The sequence below is a fragment of the Puma concolor genome, chromosome A1, assembly GCF_028749965.1.
Source record: "Puma concolor isolate L17-30 chromosome A1, mPumCon1.1.hap2, whole genome shotgun sequence".
Classification (NCBI taxonomy): Eukaryota; Metazoa; Chordata; class Mammalia; order Carnivora; family Felidae; genus Puma; species Puma concolor.
The window spans coordinates 17,739,924-17,759,767 of NC_141667.1; the positions used below are offsets into that span (position 1 = coordinate 17,739,924).

The window sequence follows — 19,844 nt, forward strand, 5'->3', positions numbered from 1 at the left end:
AGCCATTTTTGATGAAACATTTTCTTGCCCTCTCACTTTCATTTTTTCCCATAATTCTATACAAAAAATCCTTTAAATAAAACATGATGTTTTTGCATCATCTAAATATTTTGGCGAACATTTGCTCTCCCACTGGCTAATTCTTACTGTGGGTTTCAGAAATTAATGTGGATATTATTTCCTTCAAAATCCTCTCAAATCTATTCTCTAATGATTTGGATACCCATCTTATACATTTATGTGTCATTGTGTGCATAAGTCTATCATTTATTTTATTTCAAGCAGTATAATTGTCCATTAACTTAATCTCCCCATTATACACAGAGCTGCTTGAGGGAAGTCGTTAAATTTTTTTATCCTTTTTGTACCGACACACAAAAAAGATATAGCCTTTTTTGCACTTACACTTCAATAAAACTAGCAATCAATTAAACATTCATTAAATACTATAATTAATTGTGTCGATATTTGTTAACAAACTAGGTTTCTTATGTACAAAATGTTTGGTGTCTGTGGTTATTGCCTATATTCTGTTCCACTCTCATAAAGAAATACTGAAGAAGTTCGATTTCTTTGCCTATATAAATGTTAAGACCAATGAGAGGCACACATGAAAAAGAGAAATTTAAACCATGTGAAATAAATGTTGAATTTAGAATGTTTCACATTAGAAATTAAAAATTATCACCAGTGTTAAAAATCTGTGTATTAAAAGCTTGAGGGGGTAAGTATTAAGCAACTGGAGATGTCATAAGTTAGTTTTAATTTAATAATCCTGCCACTGTGTTTTCTCTGGGTTAAAAAGTATAATGAAATCAGAAAATTGTATTTAAATCAAAATATTCATTATAAATGTTCATGAGTAAAGATAACACTATTTTGGTGATAGAATTTTATATTCACTTCCTAAATATTTCCGTGGAGTTAGAAATCTTGAAATTGATTTTTTCATGTATATAAAAGTTATACAATCAGTCCTAAGAATTTTTTTTCCTGGTGGTAAATTCAGCTACAATACAGGCATGAGCTATTTCTTGAGCTACTTTTCTCTTCAATTCATGTTTGATCATACATTAATGGGAAATTCTGATAAAGGAGAAGCAACAGACACAAAGAAATGGTATAAAATGAACCTATACTCTAGTTGAAGAGACAGATACAAAGAAGGAATGGGGATAAGGTTGAAAAAAGGGAGGAAGGAAAATGTGGGAAGGAGGAGAGGAGGAGGAAAAAAACACTCACTGTTGGATACTTCAATTGCATTATTTTACTTAATCCTCCCAGAAGCTCTATTATTATTAAGATGCCTACTTAATTTACTATCCAAACAGAACCACTTTTGAGAGCAAAAGCAATCACTATTTGTAATTAATTCGAGACCACATGTGAAAACTGGAGCTGTCTCAGGCAAACCACAATATATGGTCCCCCTATTTATTATCTTAATTTGATGCTGTAAAAACATGAGATAGTGAGAGTTTATTTAGCTATTCAGGCCCCAGTGACTTAATGGTGAAAATAAGCTTTCCATCAGTACCCTTCCCAAAGCCTTGGCTCTCTCTATTCTACAAATCTTATAAACATAAAAAATACTCTCAGTCTTGGAGAGAATGTCTTTTCAGTTTGATTAGTGGAGAAGTAGATAGAATGCCCCATGTTCACATTCAGGGGCTCTCACTTTTACTCAGTGGTTCTGGTGTAGGAAGCAGTGATCTATATTTTCATAAATATTCATATTTAAAAATTACAGCTTTAATATGGTGCCCAATTGTGTTCTGCTGCATTGCACATGTAACTACGAAGTACCTGGCCCCACCTCTTTCCATCTCTTTTTCTTTCAGTTTCTTCTTTTAAATGTGTGTAAATAAACAAAACCTATTCATAAGGATTAAAGAAGTTAATATGCAGCTTTAATGTACTTTACACAGTACATGTGCAATAAGGATTAGCTGCTGTCCACAGTAAAATCATCACCATAGGCCATAAAGAGTAATACAACTGTACCACCTGGAAAAAGTCTTGGAACTGGCCGATGCAGCCTGGGCAGGAAAATGCAGAAAGGCAAACTGAGGACTTGTGAATTTGAAGATTTAACAAGGAAATAACAGATAGGTATGCTTTGCACCCAGAGACTTAGGGGTTTTCTTATTACTTAAATCTGATAAATTCGGTTGCTGGCATCTATTTACTTGCTCTGACAGTAAATGTCACAAAAGGAATTTTTCTCCTATTTTTGCGGGAGGGCTGGAACGTGGAAATGGGAGAACTTGCTCATTACCTGACTTGTCTGTTTCAGAACCTAAGAGTTTTATTACATCATAGGTAAAATCTCACATCTGAATTGTGGATTATATGATGCCAAAACATCCAAGCCACTTCTCCAGGATTTGAATTAAAAAAAAAAAGGACTCTTAGGTGAGCTACAAAGTGCACAGATGAATACTGACAAATATTTTAAATATTTGTAAGTCCCATGGTCTTTAGATATTGTTAATAACATTGGTAAGATTAAGCACGGTATCTTTTAATACCATTTCAGTTTTAAACATTATTTACTATGGTTCACATAATAATTTAAAACTAAAAGTCAGATTTCTTAAAGACCTACAGAAGTTGTAGCTCAAAAGCTTAGTTCTTTTGCAAATCAGGCAGCGGGGCCATGGAGCAACCAGGCTGCAATCTTGTGCCCTTTGCCACATAGTGAAAAGGACCAAATAAGTCAGCAAAACCTTCAGCATCACTTAAAAAAAGATTCATGCTTTCATTAACAAAGCATAATGTGATACTAACGTGACAGTAATAGCGATGACAAATTATTTTAAAATTGTGGTAACTATTTTTTGTTTGCTTACATCTGCCTACCTGGAGTCTAGTGAAACTATTCCCTTCTCATTGGAGAAGCTGGAGCTTGCATTCACTCCCTGAGCTTGCATTCAAAGGGATTCAGCTCTGTGTTAGCCTCTAAGCATCCATATCTGACATCTGTAGGCTCTTTGGAATACTTTTAAGCAAGATGTGTAACTGTATGTGAGTGTTTAATTGTAAAAGACAAAAACAAACAAAAACACAAAGCTTTTCAAAATAGTGTAAAGTGAATAAATTTTAATATTCAGATTTTACCTAAATATGCTTGTAGGAATAGAATCTTGTATGGATAAAAATAACTCTAATGATATACAAAAGTTAACTCATTACCTCTATTTAAGGAATAATGAAAATGCCTTCTAGGGGTGCCTGGGTGGCTCAGTTGGTTAGGTGTCCGACTTCGGCTGAGGTCATGATCTCACAGTTCATGAGTTCAAGCCATGTGCTGACATCTCAGAGCCTGGAGCCTGCTTCTGATTCTGTTGTCTCCCTCTCTTTCTGCCTCTCCCCTGCTCGAACTCTGTCTCTCCCTCTCTTGCAAAAATAAATAAACACTAAAACATATTTAAAAAGCAAGAAAGAAAATGCCTTCTAAATTGTTTCATCACAGTAAACCAGTGATTTTCAAATTATTCACTCTAGATGATTTAGAATCTACCAGATTACTTGTTTGAAATTCAGATATCTGGGTCCAAGCTATGTCACTTGAAACAGAACTTCCATCACAGGGACAAAGGATCTCAAGGGATTGTTAGGGCAAATAAGATTTAAGAACTACTGGGAGCACTGTGGTGAATACAACTCAAGTCATCATTTGCATGCCTTATCGTCAGGAAATAGTTCTCTCTTGCTTGTTTTTATTGAAGTAGACAAAGGAGTCATTTGGGAATTAAAGTAGAAGTGTTTGTTCCACTTAAGTAAAAAGCTAGTTTTATTATAGCTTAGCTTGATTTTCAAAAATAGAAATAGAGCCATCAAATATGATGACTATTTTTATCACTCATGCCTACAATTTTTATGAGACCCAGGTAATAAAAGTTCTTTGTGTAATATTTCCAAACTCTTAGATTTACAATTTCTTTATTTTATGCTTTTTAAATATCCCCCCCCAAGTGAGGAGTTCTACACACACACACACGCACATATACACATACAGAGATACACATATAAAAACATGTCTACATACATAAATTAGGAATATGGGTAATATATAACTGTCACATATTATGCATCCCACAATACCAAAGACCTATTTGTCTATTTTTCAATCTGCATTCATATCTTTGGGAGGTACTGATATAAAAAGTCATGTATTTATAGATAGCATCTACATAATTTTTGATTAAATATGAATAATATATAAAACATTACTTCTGAAATTTACATTTTCTTCTTACTGTAGAGGCCTCTGGGAAATAAAGAAGCCCCTTAGAGCCCTAGACTAGGGAAAATTTTTGTCAGAAAATGCTCTAAAATTGTTATCTAGTTGAAATTACTTAAATATTAGTAAAAATTCAATTGTGGGAATTAAAACATGTTCTAACATTGATACTGAATCAGCACCAGTACTAAATTTGAGAAACATAAACAAACATGACTTTATGTCGACCCATTAATATATTGTTGCTTTCTTGTATTACTATTTAAATCCTTCACCTGTTTTCAAGAAGCCTCAACTTGTATTTATAGTGAAAGCTTCTGTACTAAATAATATGTTATTATACTGTTAACCTTGCAAACCAAACTGACCCAACCACCCTCTCAATCCCAAATATTGGAAAGAGGCTGACGTTATCCTCATTTAAGCAGTGGATTTCACATAAGACCCATTATTTTGACCATGCTTCTTCCAGTACATTTTTCAGAGTACTTGTCACCAATTTCTCTTTCCCATTCCTGCACCTAAGATAACATATTGGAGATAGTGCTAAAAGCAGAAATTTGGCCTTTGTTTCACCTTTACAGAGAAAACTTAGGAACATGCTATGGTGTTATCCATTATTTGCACTTGACCTGCAGGTAGGAAGTGGGCCAGTTGTCGGAGTCTCCACATAAGTTGGGATGTGAGAGTTCTATACAATTCATGTCTGGCAGTGACAGGGTGGGTTGTGAAAACAATGAAGTGTTCCTCAATGTTTCCATATTCACACACACACTGGGCAGCAGAAGGCCTTTTCTGCACTCAAAGGCCAGGAAATATTTTCTCTGTGGTGTTACTTAATGATTCTGAGATTCTATCTATCTATCTATCTATCTATCTATCTGTCTATCATCTATCTATCTTTCTATCTACCTATCTTTCTATCTACCTATCTGATTTAGATAGTTCTATAAAAATTGATGTCTACAAAATATACACAAAGACATGAACTGTCATATTGTATACATGTATACTTTCAGATTGTATATTATTTGCATAAATAAACTTAAATCATAGAATTTGTATGTTTGATTTACCTCATTCAGCCCCATGACAATCCCCTTGGAAACCTGGAAGAATGTAAAGGTATATTTTCTATGGCTGGATCTGAGTTAACTGTCAAAATTCAATTAGCTTTTAGCCCTTTATTTTTAAAGGCTTATTAAATTTTTAACAAGAAAATTTCACTCTAGAAGCTTACAGTTTTCCAAGTTAAGGATGCTAAATGGTAAAGAGAAATAGATTTTGTTCCCCCAACTGGTTATAATTGGGTTTATGTTGATTCTAATGAAAATCTTTATAAATTACATATTGTAACAAACATGTATTTAACAATAAACAATCTTATACATTTCAAAATAATAAAAGAAACAGTCTTAATTTGGATGCCAGAAAAGTAATAACAGGATGAAAAGATGAAATGTATTTTAACTGAACATAAGTATTTTAAACTAAATAAATGTATAGTTATCAGCATTTGTTTTTTTTAATAACTCATAACTGACCTTGGCAGTCTATAGCCTTTCTATATCATGAATGTATAATAGAAATATATATACATATTTTTTATCCATAGATCTGTAGTCATTGTCTTATAGTTCATGTAAACAAGATCAAACATTATTCATTGTGCAGTAGACATCTTGGCTGATGTATTTAATACTTTAATTTTACTTACATTGTTTTTTGTTAATTTGAGGACAATAACAACTTTTCCTGGGTGAAGTCTAGTATTTGCAAATATCTTATTCATTAAATTAACTAACTATATATATGGATACAACTATATATTTTATATAGTAATTATTATTCAAATAATGTTTTATTGACTATTATCCAAATCAAAATACTTATAGCTATCAACAGTCAATATAAACATGTTTGGTAGGTATCTTATTAAAATAGAATTTCTTTAAAATAGTTTTACCTACTTTTAAGAATTTTTCTTAGAACAATTATTAATGTCCTATTTTCTACATTTGAACTTATTTACCTTACACAGAGTTCTCTTACTCAAAAGAAAGAAGAAGAAAATACCTCTTTACATTTCCTATAAATGAAGTATCTCTTTCATCCAATGTTCTGTATGGACTGCTTTATTTCACTAAGGTTGATCTCACATTCATTACAAAATTATGATACAGAAGAAAGAGACCAAGTGGGAGAAGCATGAATATTTTGCCTAATGTGAATTAACCACATCACTTAATTGATTTGATCTCATAATGTATTATTTAGATCAGCTTGTTAGATGGTTTTGTCATTTAAAATTCAAGTAATGGAAACCATCAGCATTTTCCTGTAGATTATTTTAACAGATACAGATCTTTTGCAGATATTCTTGGTTATGGTAGATGGTAGTTTTATAAGTATATGGAAACGATTTTGCAAAGAAAATATTTTGTCTTTATACGACTACAGGTACAGCTCTTTTAACATGTCAGGTATGATTTCCATTTCCATATTTGTTTTGGATAGTTTTCTAGGTTATCTATAGGACATTTTAAATCACACACAGGTATCAAAGGCAAATTGTCTTTCAAGAGGGAGATTGTAAACGAGAGACCTGAAGTCACTACGTAAGATGAAGTTTTGGTTCTCTCACCTAGTGGCTGCATAATCTTGAACAAGTTTATAACTTTTAAAAACTTAACTTATAGCAACTTTTCTTAATAATGTGCCTTGCTACTTTATTTCTAAAATTGAGAAAATACTATAAAGTCATTATAAAAGTAAGAAGGGAATATATATGCAAATCACTGTGCACAGTACATGACACACACTAATTTACTAGTCAATATCATTGTCATCATCATCATATCATATTGGCAGGAAGTTCTGATATCTCAGGAACCATGTATTTTTCAACAATAAAACAGCAAACTGCTTACACATGCATGATACAAATGCGTGTGTCATTCCATCTTTTTTTTTCACCTCTAACAGATTTAGAGAAGGAAATGAATGGAAATGGGTACTTAACAGTGTCACATATGCATACGTACACACACAAAGCCCAAACAAATTATGATTAATTTTAAGAAATTATCTTCTGAAATTTTTAAACAATGAGAAATTGTAGCTCATGAAATTCATCTGAATGAAGTTGTTGTTCTTTTTTTTTTTTTCAGAATAATTGCTTATCAGGCATGAATAAATGCAGCTAGTTGTGGGGATTTTCTTTTAAGTTATTTATGTATAGAATATATATATATATTTTTTACTCTTAAGGTTGAAAAGATTATCATTTCAGTTTGTAATGTTATGTCACACTTGCAGCTTAATTGCTGCACATGAGAAATATTCTTGCAAAAAGAGCATTGACTTCTAAATAAATGGCTTTTCTGTTTAGACCTGTATTCTGTCTTTTCCTCTCAAGGATGTAATTCGAAATGACAATACAGTAAAAGGGGCTTGACACAATGACATGTAAAATTTCAAGGGGATTAATTTCTTATTCATGCAAAATCTGAAAACCCTTTTCTTTCTCATGATTCAAAAATATCTCTCACCCATTATACTTTGAGACTATAGTTCAAAAATGCATGTAATACAAGTAGAAAATAATTTTATCATGGTGACCTGTTCAGTATATTTCTTTTGCCCTCTTGTTTCTCTGTGCAGGAATGGTGACAATTCAACATATGTCATGTGACTTTTTTGCAAGTGTTTTAAAAAGTATGGTTTTAGAGGGCATATAAAAGAAAAGAATAACTTTTCATTTTAACATTATGTTAAACTAGAAGGAGTCTGAACTTCTGAGAAAAAAATCTCTACTTAAATTGCTGATCTCAAGCAAGTTATTTAACCTTCCTACACCTCAGTTGTTGTTTTTAACAGTCAATGTGGAAAATACAGAACTGTTGTTGTGAATAGGGAATAAGATAAAGTTCCTGAGATGACATACAAATATTCTGGAAATTCTAGTGGACTTATCCCCCACATTCCTTGCTGGTTGTCTTCAGACCTACATATTCAACTTTGAATAAATCCCAAGCAAACATATTGCTTTATCCAGGTTCTCTTTTCACTGGGTAAGTTCTAGAAGTGATCGTCCTGTTTCAGCAGGACCTGAGCACACTATCTTGGCTTCCTAAGTATAATCTAGCCTCTTTTTCATGGAGATATTTTTATTTCCCTGTACCCCAGCCTATTTTTCTGGATTCCTGCCCAATTTTTTTACAAATCACCCTTCATCCATACCAGCAGAAATTGTATCCTCCACTGGCTGGGTTTTATATCCTTCATCTGAAGAGCATCATTATAATCCTCATGAATGAGAATATTGGTGCTACCTAAGAATATCTTTGCTACTTCCTATTCGCTAGAAGGAACATATTTTAAATGCACAAAACACAAAACAGGAAGGGCCCACGTTCACAGTGATGCCATTTATATAAAAGTAGAGTAGTCTCCCAAACTATCCCCCTCATTTAGCTACTACAGCTTGTCACATGTCAGAAGTAAAAATAAAGAAATAAAAGAAATAAAAATAAAAATAATCAGTACTTTTCAAGTTGGGAATATATTCTTTATTAATGTCAAATATTAGAGAATCAAATGCACTATTTCTTTCTTCTTCTTTAATATTTATGTTTTATCTGGTTCCCTTAATAGCAAAGTAAGGAAAAGTGTTGCCATAAGACTGTGTTATTAATTATAGCACATTACATACTCACCATTTGTCACAGACATTTCATTTGCTTAAGTATGATGACTTCTAATTGCCACTCATGACATTTGCCATTGGACCTTCTGAGCACTGAGTGAAATATTTCCATACGAAAATATATGTTAATGATATTAACAGAAAATGATAAAGTAGTAAAATATGAAAATGAATTCAGCTAAAGGAATAAAATATCCATTTAGTTAAATATTCTCAGTGTTTTATACTTTGGTAGATGAACTCAAACTCTCCTACTGGGATTGAAAGAGGAAAATCATTTTGTTTTGGTTTTATAAACTGTTCACTCAAATGAGTATCTAGGGATTTAATCAAGTTCCTTGTGTAACCAGTGACAGAGACTTTCAGTTTTTGTATTCTAAGTCTTAAGAACACTGAACTAATCCTTGGAAATGCACCAGAAATCGAACAGGTACTGATTGGTGTTAAATGTAATACTGTAGAAGAAAACTAGATATAACACAAGTGAGAAGTATTCATTTTCAATAAGAAGCACAGAGTTGCAGAGAAAATACAGGTGTGAAACATTCTATTATCATAGAAACTGTAGCAATTTTCACCTATTGCAAAACTAAAATAAGACTAAGGTAATGTAAATAGCATCACTGGAATATCATCTGATACTTACATGAAAGCATATGGAAATGATTCAAATATAATAGGTAAGGAGAAGGAAGAGAATTCTGAGGCAAATTGCATAATAGAGCAAATAATATGGTGTCACATTTGTCATAAATACGAGTCTTAAATTAAAATGGAATATTCATATTTATATTACTTTTTCAGGTAAAAAAAATAGAGCAAGATTCCAACCTATCGTGAATATTTTACTTTAACAAGAATTAACAACATAAGACTCATTGTTCAATTACTGACTTGTATTATTTTATATTAAAGTCGTACTGGGCATGATTCTAATGGAAAATGAAACTCTTAAGTCATTTAATTTTTATCTATTGGCTTCTATTTCCTAAAGACGAAAAGTGTCTGAAAAATTATTATAATTTCTGCAACATTCAATGAAATGTGAGAATTGTTTTTTAAACTGCACCAATTTAAACTCAATAGAAAGAACGTACTTTTGGGGAATCGAGGTGGATTGTCATTGACATCAGTGAGGGTGATGTTGACTATCGTCGTTCCGGCTAACCCTCCTAGTTGTCCACCCATATCCTTGGCTTGGATGAGGACTTGGTATTGTTCTTTGACTTCCCTGTCCATGTTTGGCAAAGCTGTTCTAATAACACCTTAAGGGAAAACAATAATAAAAGATAAATATTACAAACACTGTGTTTTCTGAGATATGATAGTCCGCAACAAGAAAATGATTTTATCTAGATTCAGGAGTAAAGACATGCCAACAAATCTACATATCTCTTAAAAAATGAAACACTCACTTTTTCACTCAAAAGTGAAAATGTTCAATGCTTAGAATATAATTAAATATATTATGGTAACAGCCATTTAATGAAATGGTATACAACATTGTGAATATGGTTAAAGAACAATGTATCAGCTCTAAAAGATGGTCATCATTCGTTAAGTCAACCAAAACAGACATGATTTACTTAGAAGGATTCTATCTTTAAAAGAGAATGAAAGTGTTAGACAATTTAGACAAATATACATACATATATATATATATATATATATATATATATTAAAAAATTAGGGGCGCCTGGGTGGCGCAGTCGGTTGCGCGTCCGACTTCAGCCAGGTCATGATCTCGCGGTCCGTGAGTTCGAGCCCCGCGTCGGGCTCTTGGCTGATGGCTCAGAGCCTGGAGCCTGTTTCCGATTCTGTGTCTCCCTCTCTCTCTGCCCCTCCCCCGTTCGTGCTCTGTCTCTCTCTGTCCCAAAAAAATAAATAAAAAACGTTGAAAAAAAATTTTTTAAAAAATTAAGTGGTTACACTAAGTGTGATGTTTCTAAATAAAGCTAATTTCTTCTCCATTCTTCTCTTTATTTCCTAAAATAAATTTGTTACTTTACTTTTTAAGCACACAAAGTATCTCCTCCCATTTATTTTTCATCTCTCAGGATTCCTCTTAATTGTTTCAGCCACAGATTTTTTTCACTTAGATCTCATTAAGCTTTGCCACTGCAGGGACCTTATCTCCCTTGTCAACGAGTTACTCCAGTCTCTGCCATTTAGAAGGAGCTCAATAAGAATGTGTCAAACAGCTGACTAGTTGAATGACTGGCTGAATGAATGAATGAATGAATATATAAATAATTAAGTTTACAATTGTGAATCATGCAGTATATATGCCTATTTACGTACCCTACTCATTTTCTGCCCTTGTATCCAAGTATAGAACTAATTTATATTTATATTTATTCATAGTGAAATAACTAAAACCTTCTGGATTTGTTGCAAGTAAAATTATGAATAAATTTTATACCAAATTCCAGCGTATAGCCAATGGTTTTTGGGAGAGACTGCAGAGCATTTGTCTTAAATCCAAGTGTCTTTGATAGTGGTGTTTCTTAAATAAAGTAGCATATATGAATAACAAATATAATATCAAGCACCAAAACGAAGTCTAGCATCCAAATCATAAACTGAATATACATCCACATTTTATCTGTTCTTGCCACTATTGACTTACAAAATGCTTTGCTCTGTTGCTAATTTAAACTTAACTACCATCTAGGATTTTTTCTGACCCTTGGCAGGAAATGGTTGCAAAACAAGCAAGTTCCATTTTTTTGCTACTGCTGTTTATTCATGCATGAGTACTGACACTCTATTATTTCAATCTGTATTTCCCCTCTTCAGCTCAGATTCTTGATGTTTCAATTCCAAGTCTCTTAACTAGGATTCTTCATCTCTGCCATCTCAGTGGCCTGGTTGCACATGCTTTCAGTTACAAGACTTCTGCCTGCCTTATAATGCTTATATTTTCTAGATAAATGCCTGGGTTTAATTCATATGCATGCAAACTAGGTTGGTTTGTTTCTGGTGATTTGTTACAGTTATCATCCAGACATCAAACTGCCCTGCCCTCCTGCTCCATCCTGGGTCTGACAGGTGACCTTTCTGTTCCTTAGCCCTCCTTTACTGTAATGCCGTTCACCTGGAAGACATCTGCTAGAATTTAGAGGGAGGAAAGGGTCGCATATGTAGTTCCAAAGAAAACCACTGATGACCATGAGCACACCACCATTTCCATTTAAGAACCACTGTCTCAGAGAAATAAAATAGGGCATTTGTAGAATTTTTTCAGAGTTGAATCTGGGAAATCAGGCAGACGACAAGTTTCAAATGTGAGAAGAGAATCTTAAAGCATTGTGGTCTATCGTAAAAGCCTGGTGAAAAATAGTCTCCTTTCCAAGAAGCTACTCTTTTTTATGGACCACCCATTATGTACCAAATGCCTAATATTCAAAGCCAAACAGACAAAAATGGATTCCATGATCTTGAGCAAGGAGGAACCTTGCCAAGGACTGAGCTTAAGTGCTTCTATAGTAGAATGTAACCAGCAAACGGAAATGCTGCATTCTGTTATTTTGACTCTTAAGTTTAAGTTCATGTGTCCATCTTTATTTTTTAGTATTTGTATATAAAGTTACAGCCTTGTCTGATAATAACTGAAGCCTAAAAAATGCATTTTGCAGGATACCATAAATATTCCACAGCAATAATGCCATGAAATTTAATTAGTTAGCTATAATTCTGAAGTAAATCCTATTTATTAGGGAAAAAAAAGAATGGAGGGGTAAATATACCTTGAATTTTGGTATGATTTAAATGTCTTGTACCTGATGAACTTTCCAGCATACATAATTGAGACGAATTAGAATAAATGCAAAAAGAAGAAAACTTCTTCTAGTGGGATTTTATTTCTGCCAATATGAATATAAATATATGGTTGAAAGAGTTATAAACTTAAAATAATATATCAAAGGACACTAGTCCGCCAAGGAACATATTCATCCTCTGCAAAGACGCTCATGTTGTCTGTAAGCCCCTAATCTCAATGGATTTCAGCTTGCTTTGCAAAAATGGGTTAAATCTTCTGAGAGCATTTTGAGATGAAATAATGCAAGACTCTATGTGAAGAACCATTAAATATGACATGTGATAATCCAGTATATGGCTTTACATGAACTATACTGTGAATTGAGGACTGTGCTGCAGACTGACACATGGGACACCTGATTCAGTCACCGTTTGTACTAAAATGTATGTTTCATTCAGTCACCATTACCAAGTTTAACAGGATAATGGTGAACACTCTTCCATTTGTCGCTCTAGATCAACTTTATATACTTTTTCTAGACTTCTCTCTGCTTTCCAGCTTTTGGTTGTAATAGGCCAACTGACAAGAGATTGAATGTGTAAGGAGAACAAGGTTGGGTTTTTCTTTGCGTGGATACACCCACATTAACAGAAGACCATGGGGGAGGGGAAGGGAACAAAACAAAACAAAACAAAACAAAACAAAAGTTAGAGAGGGAGGGAGCCAAAACATAAGAGACTCTTAAAAACTGAGAATAGGGGCGCCTGGGTGGCGCAGTCGGTTAAGCCTCCGACTTCAGCCAGGTCACGATCTCGCGGTCCATGAGTTCGAGCCCCGCGTCAGGCTCTGGGCTGATGGCTCAGAGCCTGGAGCCTGTTTCCGATTCTGTGTCTCCCTCTCTCTCTGCCCCTCCCCCGTTCATGCTCTGTCTCTCTCTGTCCCAAAAATAAATAAACGTTGAAAAAAAAAATAATAAAAATAAAAAAAAAACTGAGAATAAACTGAGAACTGATGGGGAGTGCGAGGGAGGGGTAAGTGGGCGATGGGCATTGAGGAGGGCACCTGTTGGGATGAGCACTGGGTGTTGTATGGAAACCAATTTGACAATAAATTATATATTAAAAAATAAATAAAAATAAATAAATAAAAAAGATACACTGTACAAGGTTCTTTCATGGAATGTACACTTAATGGGTCTATGTTTATGGGATACTGAGGAAACCATAAAGAAGTACTCACATAATTAATTTCAGATGGTGATTTGTGTTATGAGGAAAGTGAAATCAAGTGCCTTTGAAAGTAGTGTCAGAAAAGTTCTCTCTGAGAAAAGGCTTTACAGTTGCAAACTCAGAGAACTGGAGGAGGCAGACCTGGAAAGATCACAAGAAGGAGCATCCCAGGGAAGGAAGCAGGAAAGTACTTTGTAGAAGCAGGCATGGTCCCTCAAAGCATACAGAAGAGTCGATGTGGCTGCACATCAGAAGAGTCAATTTATGCTGCTACGGGGGAAGGACAGGGCAAAATAAAACCACAGAGGGGACAAGAAGAAGTAACATGGTGGCTTCAAAGATAAATAAACCCTCTGGAATGCATCTGGCAGATCAACAAGTGGGATCAAGCTAAGACGCTTCCACACAGCAAAAGATACCATCAACAAAATGAAAAGGCAATCTGTGGAATGAGAGAAAATATTTGCAAATCACCTGATAAGGGGTTAATATTCAAAATATACAAGAATTCATACAACTCAGTAACAAAAAGCAAACAAGCTGACTTGAAAACGGGCAGAGGAACTCAACATTTTCCAAAGAAGTTATACAAATGTCCAACAAGTCCACGAAAATGTGCTCAACATCAACAATCATCAGAGACATGAAACTCAAAGGATTACCTCCTCACACTTGTTAGAATGACTGTCCTCAAAAAGGCAAGAGATAACCAATATTGTCAGGGTGTGAAGGAAAGGGAATACTGGGGGTGTAAATTAGTGCAGCTACTGTGAAAAACTGTGTGGGGGTTCCTCAAAGAATTAAAAATAACACTACCATCTTTTCCAAGGATATCACTTTTGTGTATATATCCAGAGAAAATGAAAATAGGATCTCAAAGAGGTACTGGCACCTTCATGTTCACTATAACATTATTTACAAAAAGCCAAGATAAAACAACCTAAACATCCATTAACAGATGATTGGATAACAAATATCACACACACACACACACACACACACACACACACACACACAGGAATGTTATTTAGTGAGGAGAGTGAAGGCATGGATGAACATTGAGGGCATTGTGCTAAGTAAAATAAGAAAGGCAGGGAAAGAGAAATGCTCTACAGTATTATTTACAGGTAGGATCTAAAACAGTTGAACTCATCTAAACAAAGTAAAATGGTGGTTTCCAGGACCTGTGGGATGGGGGAAATGGGAGACGTTTGTCGAAGGCACAAATTTCCAGTTATGAGATGGATACCTCCTGGGGATCTCATGTACAGCATGATGATTATAGTTAATATTACTCTGTTATATACTTGAAAGTTGCTGAGAGTAGCTCTTAAAAGTTCTTACCGCAGAAAAGAAATGGTCATTACGGGACAGGATGGAGGTGTTGGCCAACACTATGGTGGTGATCATTTGGCAATATTTAAGTATATCAAATCAACACATGGTATACCTTAAATTTCTACAATGCTGTACATCAAATATATCCCAATAAGGCTGGAAAAATGTTAATCATTACTTTGTGACTATTGAGAGAGAGAACGAGGAACAATGGATGCATGGCTCAATTTTACACTTACTGAGGATTAGAGTCCAAAGAAGTCCTGGGCCATTTATTCTGTTCGTAAAAGGGAAGTCATGGCAGTGAGGTCAGAGCATGAACCATACAACCCTGCCCAAACTAAACTCCAACTCACTCAGAGTGAAAACTTCTCCGCCTTTCCACTTAACTCTCTGATCTTCTCTTCCACAACTCTCTTCTTTGGTCACTAGATTTCTGGTCACACTGTCTTCCATCTGTGGGGAATGTTCTTCCTGTGGTTTACTCATAAGCAGCTCCTCTCTTTCCTTCACATCTTTTCTCAAAGTCATCTCCATAGGACTTTGTTGGCCATTCTATCTAGAATTCTATATTGACTTAGTTTCCTATTGCTTCTGTAATAAATTGCCACAGACTAAGTGCCCTAAAAACAGCACGAACTTACTATCTTACAATCAGGGAGGACCAAAGTCCAACATGGGTCTTGAGGACCAAAATCAAGGGTGTGGGCAGGAAGCATTTCTTTCTGAAGGCTTTTTTATCTTCTGAAAGATGTCTTACTTTTCTGCATCGTCAAATCTTTCTTGGACTTTGACTTGCCCACCTTTCTTTTACACTTTTAGGAACACATGTAATGAAATTGGATCTACATAGACAATACAGGATAATCTCCCCACCTTATCTGCAGGTGAGAAAACAACCTTAATTCCATCTGCAACTTTAATTGTCTTCGTTAAACATAACATAACATAATCGTAACATAACATAATCACAGGTCCCAGGGATTAGGACATAGACATACTTGGAAGATTACTATTCTGCATACCACATATAACCTTACCCAGCATCTCCTATGCTCTTTATCTACTTTATCATTTTCTCCTTAGCCTTTACTGCTATTCAAAACTTTGTAGTATAGTTTTCTTACTTATTGTGTTTGTTCTGTGTTTTCCCAAATAAAATGTGTATTCCTGAAGGTGGGAATTTTGTCTTTATGTTTTTCTTCCCTGTAGGATACCAAGGTCTAGGTCAATGTGAAGCATATGGTGGGCACACAAAATATTAATAAAAGCCATAAGTGAATGTATAATAATAAGCTTAGGTAACACAGGGAAAATTCCCATACATCCTTCAATGACCTAGTATTCTTGGTCATTATTGATGGTTGAGCATGAGAATACTCATGATATAATTCTGAATGAGATGGAGTAGTTAGTATAGATCTATGTTTATTATAGCAGCTATGTTATGAAAAAAAATCTGATTAAATGTTATTTTTGCACCTGAAAATGATCTCTTTGGAGATCACAGATTCTAGTGTTGGCCATGTCCTGATTAACCTTTTAACACATGAATTTGAAGGAAGCATTGGCAAATATATTTTAATCCTCAATTCTTTTAGGAATTGCTAATAGATGGTAGAATAGAAAAAAAATAATTATGGTTAGAAATGGGAACTTTAACTTCAGCAGTGACAATGTAATTTTTTTTTTCAATTCCACAACTAAATGATATTTAAAAACAGTTGTACAAGACCTGCTTTTGCAGCAGTTTATATGAAAAGTTACTGAGTTGCTTTTCTTTACAGTCTTAAATCAGTCTAAAATGTGAAATGGGTTTTTTAAAAGCTAGTGCAATCTTTAAAAGTAGTAACAAAAATGTTGTATCCATCACTACACAGATGAGGTGTATAATTAAAAAAAATTGTTGCCAATAATCCAATAATGTATTTTGAGCTCAAGAACTTTATGTGTATTTTATCACTACAGAGATGAGGCGTATACTTTTTTTTAAACAATGTTGCCAATAATCCAATGACGTATTTTGATCTCAAGAAGAGTCATCAGGTAATCTTCAGTAGGAAGAACATTTAGAGACCATCTTCCCACCAATAGCACACTTTAACTATTGTTTAGGAATCAGACACCACTTCCCAGAGCCTCTGTCCTCAGGAAGTTGGCCCTCAGTCCATCCCGGAGCCCAGCAGTCAGACTATGGATCAGATAATTTTATCCTACAAAATCCAAGTCTAATTGTCTAAGGACCCGATGACCTCCCCCAGTAGCTGGGGATCCATTTGAGGATCTAACTGTTTCATCTTGGTTTCTGAATAGCAAAACACTGTGAGGCCACTGGTTATACATAAACATGCATGACGTGAATAGTCATCTCCAGCATCACTAGTTCATTGCTCATCATCTACTTTCACCCTTCCAGTAATGGGAAGCTCACAATCTCATGAAGCACTCCTCTTATTGACAGACAAGTATTAACATCTTTTTTTATGCATATGAAGCCACACCAAAATTCTTTCTTCCTGTAACTCACACCAGCCATTGATAGCCAGTTTCCTCTCAAGCAGCACAGAACACAGCCTGTTTCTCTCCTACATAACAGCTCTACAACTTACTAAAGGCATGTATCACATGTCCCCGGAGTATTTTCCTTTCAAGGCCAAACATCCTCAGTTCTACCTGCTGATGTGTGCAATCCATGATTTCTAAAATAAGGCAAGTGGAGTTCATGCAGAGTTCTTGGGAAGTGAGATGATGCAGAATACAAGGGAACCATTCACTGGGGCACATTTTGAGACATGTAGTTTTACTACTCATATGCAAAATATTACAAAATAGGTAATATGTGATATAATTGCTTCCTAATTGTCTATTTCCGTGACACATTTTTCTCCCTTATATTTATCAGCACCTATTGCTTTCCTTGCTCTCAACAGGTCCACAATCAGACTTCGTCTTCGTGCAAAACATATTAAAGGCATGATGACTTTGTGTAAGTAAACACTCTTATTTTCCCCTTGAAGAAAGAAGATACTCTATCTTTGTTTCATCGGGCACCTCAGTGCTCAGGTGTCTGAATCCTTAAAGACTCGATGCTGAATAAATATCAAAGGCATTTCAAACCACAAAACATTGTAAATATTTATATACTAGTATCAAGAATTAGCTCAAAATATAGTCTAACCCATGCTTCAATTATACTATGGGGCTTTAAAACACCAACACATTTTTGAAGACCTGTAAGAATAAACATCAGTCAGAATATGTAAGGAGGTTTCACTTAGGACATAGAGGCTTGCAGATTACAATTATTGAATCAAAGGTGATAGACTCAAAGAGTAAAAATCTTGACAAAGTGTCAATTCTCTCAGCGACACTTATCAGATTTCCCTAAACATAAGCTAGGACAGAATTACAGAGCATGAAATATCAGAATGGTGAATAAAAGGGAAAAATATATAGCTCATGTGTTCAACTCTAAGACCCACTCAATTGTTTTCATATGGATTCTAGAAATGCACATATAAATACGTAAAATAAAAACTTATACATTGTTTTCAACAATGCACATCAATGAAAAGATAGTGATGGAAAAATTCTGGAAAAGGGCGGTAGCAATGCTTGCACAACAATGTGGATATTTTTAATGCCACTCAACTGTACCCTTAAAATGGTTAATATGGTAAATTTTATGTTATGTATATTTTATCACAAGAAAAATTTAAGTTTATAGGTTTAAAAAGGTATTGAAGTGAAGTAAATGATGATGCTTTCTCAATTAGGGCTCAGATAATTTGGAAAATTATAGCACATCACCACCACATGATACACAAAATAGCAATATCTAGTTACCCAACTCAGATGAGTTTTTGAAATCATTTGGGGAACAATCTAAATACTTTAAAAGAATTTTAAAGGCAAATTAAGATATGAGGTCCATCACTTATACTAATATTTGTTTTCCTAAATAATCCTATTATCAACGCTATAAAAATGTTTAGCATCCTGATTTCATGCACTTGATAAAATATTATAAAGCCTATGTTTAATGTTTCATAGATTAGGGATATTTTTCTAATGCACAAAAACATTAAGCATAAAAATGTACACAATGTAATATAACATGCTAATATGACAAGCATTTTAATGATTTATAAATAAGTATAATGAATATTAATGTTATTTAATGCTTTATAGATTTATCTACATTTGAAGTTTTTTTAATATTTAATAATAATGTGAGGTATATGTATATGAATATATGTGAATTTTAATTCACAGTGAATAGCTTCATAGTTAAGCCCAATAATTGCAAAATTAGCCAATTTTAAAGAGAACTATTATTTCTGAGTCTATTTCATAGACCGCATCAACTTATATTGCTTATAAATAAGCTTGCTATACTCACTTGGGTAGAGATGCTTTAGAATGTTTGTCAAAAAGCAATATCACTAAGGTAATATTTTTTTTTATTTTCTTATTCCCAATGAATAATAAATGGTTATATTTATCTCTTCATAAATATTTAGGCACCAGAAGTTCTGATGAGACTCTTCCTTTAAAAAT

General features: G+C 34.1%; 1 protein-coding gene across 5 annotated transcripts in view; it reads right to left on the minus strand.

Annotated features, from left to right (window-relative positions):
• CDH12 (cadherin 12) overlaps positions 1 to 19,844 on the minus strand; it is a 1,063,313-nt gene that overhangs the window by 73,587 nt on the left and 969,882 nt on the right. For all 5 annotated transcript variants that reach the window (XM_086676372.1, XM_086676368.1, XM_025924779.2 and 2 more), the window contains one exon: positions 10,052 to 10,219. In XM_086676372.1, coding sequence (XP_086532498.1) covers positions 10,052 to 10,219 — 168 coding nt within the window. The remainder of the gene's footprint in view (positions 1 to 10,051; positions 10,220 to 19,844) is intronic.